The following is a 10,988-nucleotide window of genomic DNA, read 5'->3' as shown; positions in this document are numbered from 1 at the left end:
CCGTAGCTCTGGCACTATGAGCCATGACACGACCCTCTAGTGTCAGCCCAGCCTGGGCAGAAATGAAGGAAATGCAGTTTGCTAGCCAACTGGAAAATGTGCATTTGTTGATGACAGCCTCCAACATGTTTGGGTCAAAAGCAACAAAAAGCTGGGTGGACTTTCTATGGGTTTAAGATCCACATAAATGGCACCAGAAGAGGTCCAGATCTTCACTGGTAAGAATTTGCTGGGAAATTGTTTTTAAACTTGGGGAAAATAGTTTTAGAATTAAATAGGTAACTTCATGGACTTTATTTTAAGTTACTCTGCTCACTTAGCAAAGGAGTTTAATTTACAGTTCAATAGGCTAGCATTTAAGGAGGCTATTTTATAGTTATTATAGTATCAGTACATAGCTAATAGGCACAGGAAGCCTCAGTTTAGAACCATGAGCTTCTGAGTGACTGTTGGCCTTCCTCCAGTTTCAAGTTTAAGAGCTGCACTATCTCCTTTTTAAATGTTGATGCCAGCAGCCTGGTTCCACCTTAGTTAAGGTGGAGCCCATCTTCCCGGAATAGGCTCCCTCTTCCCCAGAATGTTGCCCAGTTTTTAACAAATATAAAACCCTCCTCCCTGCACCATCACCTCATCCCTCATTGAGACTCTGGAGCTCTGCATGACTCTTGGGTCCTGCGCATGGAACGGGGAGCAGTTCTGAAAATGCTAGCCTGGAGGTTCTAGATTTCAGCTTTCTATCCAACAGCCTAAATTTGGCTTCCAGAACCTCCCTCCCACATTTTCCTATGTCATTGGTACTCACATTTACCAAGACAGCTGGCTCCTTTCACAGCATTGTCTACAATCGTATCTAGGTGCCGCATGAGGTCTGCCACCTTCGTATCAGCCAGGCAAGGGACCAAGCAATCCTTGTATCCTCCAGTCACCCAGATATATACATGCCTAATCGAATCACAAATCACAGCTAAAACAGCTGTCCTAACCCTTTCCTCCTGGGCAGAAGCCCCTGGAGACACATCCTTGGTGTCTGAGAGAATACTGCATCATCCCTGGAGGGAAAGGGAAATGGGACTTGATATACCACCTTTCTGTGGTTTTTGCAACTACATTCAAAGCGGTTTATATAGTATATACAGGTACTTATTTGTACCTGGGGCAATGGAGAGTTAAGTGACTTGCAAGGAGCTACAGTGGGACTCAAACCCAATTCGCCAGGATCAAAGTCCACTGCACTAACCAGTAGGTTACATCGCCACTCCAGGAAGGCAGATCCTAGCTTCATCAGGGTGATTTCTCCTTTTGGGTGACCTCCCTCCTCCATGGCAGCAGGCTGTCAGATTGAAGGCAGGACTTCACTACTATGTCCCTGTAGGACTCCTCTATATGTGCCTCTGTCTGCCTCAGCTTCTCGAAGTCTGCTATTACAGACTGGACTTATTCTTTGAGAGCTAGGAGTTCTTCGCACTGAGCGAACACATAAATCTTTAGTTAATTGGGAGATAATGATACATGACACTCAATGCAAGACTAGATAGCACACCATCTTGCTAGTGGACTGATATCTGCACCTTAGTATTGGTGATTTTTTAAATTATTTAAAGCTGAAAGTTTGGTAGGATACTAGAATAATATAAAGGCCCCTAAGATGATATGGCATATTTTATGCTTTTATTTAATGTCTGCTTTTCAGCAAAGTGCAAATAAATTGTAATAAGAAACCTCCCTTTTAGTTGGGATAATTGACTTTAAACTAAGAGATGTGCCTATGAGAGGTCTCATAAGTAGCAAGACCCCCATAAAGCGAACTCAAGGCTGTATTGAGATGGCTTTACCCTCTACCTAATAAGCTTCAATTGTACTAAGGTGAGCCCTCACTGAATTGGTCTACAGACCTGCTTCTAACAGATGTAAAAGGTATTCAAGCAGTTTATCTATAGGTCGAGTGAAGGGATTTATGACCTTGCCTTCATACTAGATGTTTTTTGGTTGATTACATCTGTCTCTAAGGAGTCCTTTTTTTTAAGGTGCGGTAGGCACTACCACAGGATGCACTAAGGTGTTCCGCGGTAGTTTGGCTTACAGCGCGTGCTACTCCCTCGGTAAAAATTAATATATATTTTTTGCTGAGGGAGGCATGTCTAGGGGCGGAGAGTAGGTTTGCCTGCGCTAATCATGTAGTGTGGGCATATTATTGTGCACTACCCGATTAGTGCAGGAATAGCACAGGAGCCCTTATCGCCTCCTAAATAGGTGGCGGTAAGGGCTCCTGGCAGTAATGGCCATGCGTTAATGGGGAAATTAGCGAATAGCCATAAAAAAATATACCGATTGTGGTCATTTTTTCAGCCAACTGCATGGCAAACTTATGTGCTAATTGCAGCATCAGCCACTTTCTAGTGCACCTTAGTAAAATGACCCTAAGTATGTATGTATGTGTGGTTTCTTGAGTTTATTTATTTATATTTTTAATTTAACAATTTACAAGCATCTACATCTTGTAAAAGAAAAACAGAGGTAGAAAAACAGAAATAAAGGGTTTTTTCAAAACCAAAAATTGTACAACACATTGTTCTACTCTTCCTTAGACCACTACTCGTTCCTTGAGTTTTTGAATTTTTCCTTTCTTGTTTCCTTCCTCTGTCCTTTAATATTATGTAGCTCCTTTCCTATTCATGTATTTTTTTGGAATTGTAAACCACTTTGATTTTTTTTGAAAGGCAGTATATCTAATGTTTAATTAACTAAACTAAAATCTAAAATAGCCACAGCGAAAACAAATGACTCGGACTCGATGGTGACAAAAATATCCTGAGTGTTGAAAGTTACAGTGAGCTAATATTTGAAAAAGAAATAAAAACTTACAAACTAGTGAAAAATCTGAGTAAAAATAGGCAAATCTAAAACACCACATGACACTAACAAGGCAGGTCTTAGGAGCCCTTTTACTAAGCTGCGTAGGTGCCGAATGCATGCCAAATTGGAGTTACCGTGTGGCCCTGGCGGTAATTTCAATTTTGGAGCACATCCGCTACACGCATCTGAAAAATATTGTGCCTTACGGCACTATGTAAGCCATATTGAGCCTGCAAATAGGTGGGAAAATGTGGGATACAAATGTAACAAATAAATAAATAAATTTACGTGCCTTCACCAATATGCAAATTAGGCAGTCAACAAATGCAAATTCAATTTATTAGTACTTGGCTTCAGTCTTGTGGGAACAACTTCTTTACAAGTATTACTCTCTTACAAGTTGCCTCTTTACTGAGCCCACTCCCTTGGGGAGACCTGGGTCTCAGTTTAAACAGCCTCCTCCCCTGGACAGGACTTTCTTCATTCACTACAACTTTACAGTCCTGTCCTCCACCCCACTGCTGTTAGTTACTTTCTCCTAATACACAGTTCCTTCAGGAGGGTTCAACCCTTTAGGGACTTCTCTTACTCAAGGATTTCAGCCTGCTTCTGTTTCTCTCTATCTAGGACATCTCCTCTCCTCTAACTCCTCAGGAGGTACTCTTTATATAGGGCAGCTAATAGCCCACCACACCCTTTCTGGGTCCCTCCTCCTAGTTCTGGAAGAGTCCAGAGCCTTCTGGGTGCCTTTTCCTTAAAGGGGGAATCTCTGCTACCGACACTCCTTGGTCCCTATGTTCAGGCCATAGCTGGAGCTCCCTCTGCTGGCCCTTCAAGTCATTAAACTGATGTCCCATTTGGAGCTCCCTCCAGGGACCATATCATGGCATTTCCCTATTTCCAGGCAGAGAGCGCCCTCTGGCGGCCTCCTCAGGGTAGGGCAATCACTGTGTTTATCACAAGTTACTAGGAGATATTTATTTACCGTTTGAAAAAGTTACATTTTGGTCTTACCAGGTGGGTCAAGAAGTTTGATTCTAAACTCATTAAGGCTTTGAAGACTTACAGGCAGGGATAGCTTTAAAGAGGGCATGCAGGACCTTTTTTTTTTTTTTTTAAATGTCATCGAGGTAGAATTTCAGTATATTTGGCACAAGCTGAGTCCATTTCTTAGTTTTTGTGCTGGACCCCACTGCCTAGCACAGAAACAGTCCTGAATAAAGGTATGTTTGGACTTCCACGTACAGTTGTGGTCCTTCAGTATAGTTGGCGGTGGTAGTTTAGATTGGTTTATAGGGTGGGGTTTAATGAGTAAAACAAAGTGTGTTTGATAGCGAATGCTACATACCTGTAGAAGGTATTCTCCGAGGACAGCAGGCTGATTGTTCTCACTGATGGGTGACGTCCACGGCAGCCCCCTCCAATCGGAAACTTCACTAGCAAAGGCCTTTGCTAGCCCTCGTGCGCCGATGCACACCGCGCATGCGCGGCCGTCTTCCCGCCCGAACCGGCTCGTGTTTGTCAGTCCCGTATGTAGCAAGACAAAGACAAGGGAAGACACAACTCCAAAGGGGAGGCGGGCGGGTTTGTGAGAACAATCAGTCTGCTGTCCTCGGAGAATACCTTCTATAGGTATGTAGCATTCGCTTTCTCCGAGGACAAGCAGGCTGCTTGTTCTCACTGATGGGGTATCCCTAGCCCCTAGGCTCACTCAAAACAACAAACATGGTCAATTGGGCCTCGCAACGGCGAGGACATAACTGAGATTGACCTAACAACTTATCCAACTAACTGAGAGTGTAGCCTGGAACAGAATAAAAAATGGGCCTAGGGGGGGTGGAGTTGGATTCTAAACCCCGAACAGATTCTGAAGCACTGACTGCCCGAACCGACTGTCGCGTCGGGTATCCTGCTGCAGGCAGTAATGAGATGTGAATGTGTGGACAGATGACCACGTCGCAGCTTTGCAAATCTCTTCAATAGTGGCTGACTTCAAGTGGGCCACTGACGCTGCCATGGCTCTAACACTATGAGCCGTGACATGACCCTCAAGAGCCAGCCCAGCCTGGGCGTAAGAGAAGGAAATGCAATCTGCTAGCCAATTTGAAATGGTGCGTTTCCCCAGCCACTCCCCTCCTGTTGAGATCAAAAGAAAGAAACAATTGGGCGGACTGTCTGTTGGGCTGTGTCCGCTCCAGATAGAAGGCCAATGCTCTTTTGCAGTCCAATGTGTGCAGCTGACGTTCAGCAGGGCAGGAATGTGGATGGGGAAAGAATGTTGGCAAGACAATTGACTGGTTCAGACGGAACTCCGACACTACCTTCGGCAAGAACTTAGGTTGAGTGCGGAGGACTACTCTATTGTGATGAAATCTGGTGTAAGGGGCCTGGGCTACCAGGGCCTGAAGCTCACTGACTCCACGAGCTGAAGTAACTGCCACCAAGAAAATGACCTTCCAGGTCAAGTACTTCAGATGGCAGGAGTTCAGTGGCTCAAAAGGAGGTTTCATCAGCTGGGTGAGAACGACATTGAGATCCCATGACACTGTAGGAGGTTTGATGGGGGCTTTGACAAAAGCAAACCTCTCATGAAGCGAACAACTAAAGGCTGTCCTGAGATCGGCTTACCTTCCACACGGTAATGGTATGCACTGATAGCGCTAAGGTGAACCCTTACAGAGTTGGTCTTGAGACCAGACTCAGACAGGTGCAGAAGGTAATCAAGCAGGGGCTGTGAAGGACCGGAGCGAGGATCTAAGGCCTTGCTGTCACACCAGACGGCAAACCTCCTCCATAAAAAGAAGTAACTCCTCTTAGTGGAATCTTTTCTGGAAGCAAGCAAGACACGGGAGACACCCTCCGACAGACCCAAAGAGCAAAGTCTACGCTCTCCAGGCCGTGAGAGCCAGAGACTGGAAGTTGGGATGCAGAAGCGCCCCTTCGTTCTGGGTGATGAGGGTCGGAAAACATTCCAATCTCCACGGAGGACAACTCCAGAAGGAGAGGGAACCAGATCTGACGCGGCCAAAAAGGAGCAATCAGAATCATGGTGCCTCGGTCTTGCTTGAGTTTCAACAAAGTCTTCCCCCCAGAGGTATGGGAGGATAAGCATACAGCAGGCCTTCCCCCCAATCCAGGAGGAAGGCATCCGATGCCAGTCTGCCGTGGGCCTGAAGTCTGGAACAGAATTGAGGGACTTTGTGGTTGGCTCGAGATGCAAAGAGATCTACCAAGGGGGTGCCCCACACCTGGAAGATCCGGCGCACTACTCTGGAGTTGAGCGACCACTCATGAGGTTGCATAATCCTGCTCAACCTGTCGGCCAGACTGTTGTTTACGCCTGCCAGATATGTGGCCTGGAGCAACATGCCTCGACGGCGAGCCCACAGCCACACGCTGACGGCTTCCTGACACAGGGGGCGAGATCCGGGGCCCCCCTGCTTGTTGATATAATACATGGCAACCTGGTTGTCTGTCTGAATTTGGATAATTTGATGGGACAGCCGATCTCTGAAAGCCTTCAGAGCGTTCCAGACCGCTCTGGAGGGACCAGCTTCCCTGGGTGTGAAGCCCATCGACATGAGCTCCCCACCCCAGGAGAGACGCATCCGTAGTCAGCACTTTTTGTGGCTGAGGAATTTGGAAAGGGCGTCCCAGAGTCAAATTGGACCGAATCGTCCACCAGCACAGGGATTTGAGAAAACTCGTGGACAGGTGGATCACGTCCACTAGATCCCCAGCAGCCTGAAACCACTGGGAAGCTAGGGTCCATTTAGCAGATCGCATGTGAAGACGAGCCATGGGAATCACATGAACTGTGGAGGCCATGTGGCCAAGCAATCTCAACATCTGCCGAGCTGTGATCTGCTGGGACGCTCATACCCGGGAGACGAGGGACAGCAGATTGTTGGCCCTTGTCTCCGGAAGATAGGCACGAGCCGTCCGAGAATCCAGCAGAGCTCCTATGAATTCGAGTCTCTGCACTGGGAGAAGATGGGACTTTGGGTAATTTATCACAAACCCCAGTAGCTCCAGGAGGCGAATAGTCATCTGCATGGACTGTAGAGCTCCTGCCTCGGATGTGTTCTTTACCAGCCAATTGTCGAGATAAGGGAACACGCGCACTCCCAGCCTGCGAAGCGCTGCTGCTACTACAGCCAAGCACTTCGTGAACACTCTGGGCGCAGAGGTGAGCCCAAAGGGTAGCACACAGTACTGGAAGTGACGTGTGCCCAGCTGAAATCGCAGATACTGCCTGTGAGCTGACAATATCGGGATGTGCATGTAGGCGTCCTTCAAGTCCAGAGCATAGCCAATCGTTTTCCTGAATCATGGGAAGAAGGGTGCCCAGGGAAAGCATCCTGAACTTTTCCTTGACCAGATATTTGTTCAGGGCCCTTAGGTCTAGGATGGGACGCATCCCCCCTGTTTTCTTTTCCACAAGGAAGTACCTGGAATACAATTCCAGCCCTTCTTGCCCGGATGGCACGGGCTCGACCGCATTGGCGCTGAGAAGGGCGGAGTTCCTCTGCAAGTACCTGCTTGTGCTGGAAGCTGTAGGACTGAGCTCCCCGTGGGCAATTTGGAGGCTTTGAGGCCAAATTGAGGGTGTATCCTTGCCGGACTATTTGAAGAACCCAACGGTCGGAGGTTACAAGAGACCACCTCTGGTGAAAAACTTTCAACCTCCCCCCGACCGGCAGATCGCCCGGCACGGACACATTGATGTCGGCTATGCTCTGCTGGAGCCAGTCAAAAGCTCGCCCCCTGCTTTTGCTGGGGAGCCGTGGGGCCTTGCTGAGGCGCACGCTGCTGACGAGAGCAAGCGCGCTGGGGCTTAGCCTGGGCCGCAGGCTGGCGAGAGGGAGGATTGTACCTACGCTTACCAGAAGAGTAGGGAACAGCCCCCTTCCCCCATAAAAACGTCTACCTGAGGTAGATGCTGAAGGCTGCCGGCGGAGAATTTGTCGAAAGCGTTATCCCGCTGGTGGAGCTGTTCTACCACCTGTTCGACTTTTTCTCCAAAAATGTTGTCCTCGGCAAGGGGAGTCCGCAATCCGCTGCTGGATCCTATTCTCCAGGTCGGAGGCACGCAGCCATGAGAGTCTGCGCATCACCACACCTTGAGCAGCGGCCCTGGACGCAACATCAAAGGTATCATATACCCTTCTGGCCAGGAATTTTCTGCACGCCTTCAGCTGCCTGACCACCTCCTGAAACGGCTTGGCTTGCTCAGGAGGGAGCTTGTCCACCAAGCCCGCCAACTGCCGCACATTGTTCCGCATATGGATGCTCGTGTAGAGCTGGTAGGACTGAATCTTGGCCACGAGCATAGTGGAATGATAGGCCTTCCTCCCAAAGGAGTCTAAGGTTCTGGAGTCTTTGCGCGGGGGCGCCGAAGCATGCTCTCTAGAACTCTTAGCCTTCTTTAGGGCCAGATCCACCACACCAGAATCGTGAGGCAACTGAGTGCGCATCAGCTCTGGGTCCCCATGGATCCGATACTGGGATTCGATCTTCTTGGGAATGTGGGCATTAGTTAGTGGCTTGGTCCAGTTCGCCAGCAATGTCTTTTTTAGGACATGATGCATAGGTACTGTGGACGCTTCCTTAGGTGGAGAAGGATAGTCCAAGAGCTCAAACATTTCAGCCCTGGGCTCATCCTCCACAACCACCGGGAAGGGGATGGCCGTAGACATCTCCCGGACAAAGGCCGCGAAAGGCAGTCTCTCGGGAGGAGAAAGCTGCCTTTCAGGGGAGGGAGTGGGATCAGAAGGAAGGCCATCAGACTCCTCGTCAGAGAAATATCTGATGTCCTCCTCCTCCTCTCACGAGGCCTCACCATCGTATCAGACACAAGTTCACGAACCTGTGTCTGAAGCCGTGCCCGACTCGACTCCGTGGAAACACGGCCATGGTAGGAGCGTCGAGAGTGGACTCCCTCGCCAGCACCGCGAAGCTCCCTCCGTCGACGTCGGGGAGTCTTGCCTGGGAGGCAGCCGTACTGGTACCGCAAGCGGTACCGATACCGGGGACCTCACCTTGGGCAAGGGGCCAGCCATCGCCTCACTCGACGGTACCAGTGGCGCAAGCACCCCCGGTACCGGAGGAGAAGGGAGCAACAGCTCTCCCAGAATCTCTGGAAGAACGGCCCGGAGACTCTCGTGCAGAGCGGCTGTGGAGAAAGACTGGGAAGCCGATGCAGGTGTCGATGTCAGAGTCTGTTCCGGGCATGGAGGCGGTTCCGGGCTGTCCAAGGGGGAGCGCATCGACACCTCCTGAACAGAGGGTGAGCGGTCCTCCCGGTGCCGATGCCTACTGGGTGCCGAGTGCCTCGGCGACCCAGAGCTCTCGTACCGAGACGGGAAGGAGACCGGTGACGATGCTTCTTTGACTTCTTCTAGCGAAGCATGTCACCGGAGCTTCCCGGTACCGACGAGGAGGACGTAGAATCCAACCGTCGCTTCCTCGAGGCCGAAGAGGGTCGATCTTGGGGGGGGGGGGGGGGGGGGGGGGGGCTGTACTGCAGGAGCCCTCAGGGCAGGGGAGACCCACTCGAAGGCTCACCGCCACCAGCAGGGGAATGGACAGCCCTCACCTGCACTCCAGACGAAGCACCACCGTCCGACGACATCAGCAATAGCGGAGGTCCCGGTACCACCGACGTCGACGCAGCCTTCCGATGCCTCGGTACCGACGACGCAGGAGGTAGAAGCCTCGATGCAGTCGATGCTGATGTCGAAGACTTCGATGCTGTCGACGTCGATGCACTCGATGCGTCCCGTGCTGTTGTTGTCGAAGAGCCTGAGAACAACACGTTCCACTGGGCCAATCTCGCTACCTGAGTCCTCTTTTCAAAAGAGCACAAAGACTGCAGGCCTGCGGGTGGTGCCCAGCCCCCAGACACTGAAGACACGAAGCGTGCCTATCAGTGAGCGAGATTACCGGGCGCACTGGGTGCACTTCTTGAAGCCGCTGGAAGACTTCGATGACATGGGCGAAAAAATCACGCTGCGAAATCAAAATTCGTGATGACGACGAAAGGCTCCAAAAAGAAGGAGATAAAATCCGTATCGAGGCCAAATAGGCCGGTCCCAAAAGCGAAAGGAAACTTACGCGGGGAAAAAGCTGGAAACACGGGAAAGGGGTAAAGACCGGAAAGGTCTCCTTTTTTTTTTAGCGAAAATCGCGAAGATGCGCGAGGTCAACTTGAGGGGCACGAAACGGCGGCAAAAACACGACCGTCCCGAGCGCGGACAAAAGAAGACTGACGAACACGAGCCGGTTCGGGCGGGAAGACGGCCGTGCATGCGCGGTGCGCATCGGCGCGTGAGGGCTAGCAAAGGCCTTTGCTAGTGAAGTTTCCGATTGGAGGGGGCTGCCGTGGACGTCACCCATCAGTGAGAACAAGCAGCCTGCTTGTCCTCGGAGAATCTGAACATTACAATTCTGCATTTTTATACTACGGAGAAACCTGTTATTTACGTCCTTTCTACATTTTAATTTGACATGAATAATAATGATTTAAGCTAAATATAATAGTTACATTAAAACAGTTCACTAAAGTTGATCATGTTAAAATATACTCTTGCAGGTTAATACTGCAGTTTTAGTTCACAGCCCTCCACTGTACAAATGTGGCACTAGACATTCAAATATTAAAGTCAACTCACTAGTTTAACAGCTTGATGTATGCAAAGTAGAATCAAATCCTTCCAGTACTTTAGTAACTATCGGGCTAATTTTCATTAAAATATCTTGGAAATAATTGGAAACATTTTATCAATGTTTCAAATTATTCCTATATTTAGGGGCAATACAACTGAGTACCTCTATTTAGGTGCCCCAAGGATGCATGGTAGGACCCTATTCTATAACAGAACGATACTCATGTTCTGTTATAGATTATTATCCTAACCCGGTATCTGCACACCTAACACTTATGAGCTAATAGTTACCTCAGCCATAGATCTGGAGTAAACACTGGTGCCTAAATGTTACAGGGACACATGTGGCAGGAAGGTGCATAAATGGCAATATTCTAGTAATTTACACACATAAATGAACTCTTATAGAATACAAACTAGTGGAAAATATACAACATGATTTAATGGTGTATACTTTGCTGGTGAGCG

The 10,988-nt window shown here is 49.1% G+C and overlaps 1 protein-coding gene across 1 annotated transcript in view; it reads right to left on the bottom strand.

The window, feature by feature from the left end:
• The window catches only part of TOGARAM1 (TOG array regulator of axonemal microtubules 1), a 289,809-nt gene that overhangs the window by 93,998 nt on the left and 184,823 nt on the right, over positions 1–10,988 (bottom strand). Inside the window, exon 17 of the mRNA XM_030214411.1 lies at positions 2,776–2,781. Coding sequence (XP_030070271.1) covers positions 2,776–2,781 — 6 coding nt within the window. The remainder of the gene's footprint in view (positions 1–2,775; positions 2,782–10,988) is intronic.

This window comes from Microcaecilia unicolor, chromosome 9 (genome assembly GCF_901765095.1).
Source record: "Microcaecilia unicolor chromosome 9, aMicUni1.1, whole genome shotgun sequence".
NCBI classification, from domain to species: domain Eukaryota; kingdom Metazoa; phylum Chordata; class Amphibia; order Gymnophiona; family Siphonopidae; genus Microcaecilia; species Microcaecilia unicolor.
This window is presented reverse-complemented; position numbering and strand designations above follow the sequence as displayed.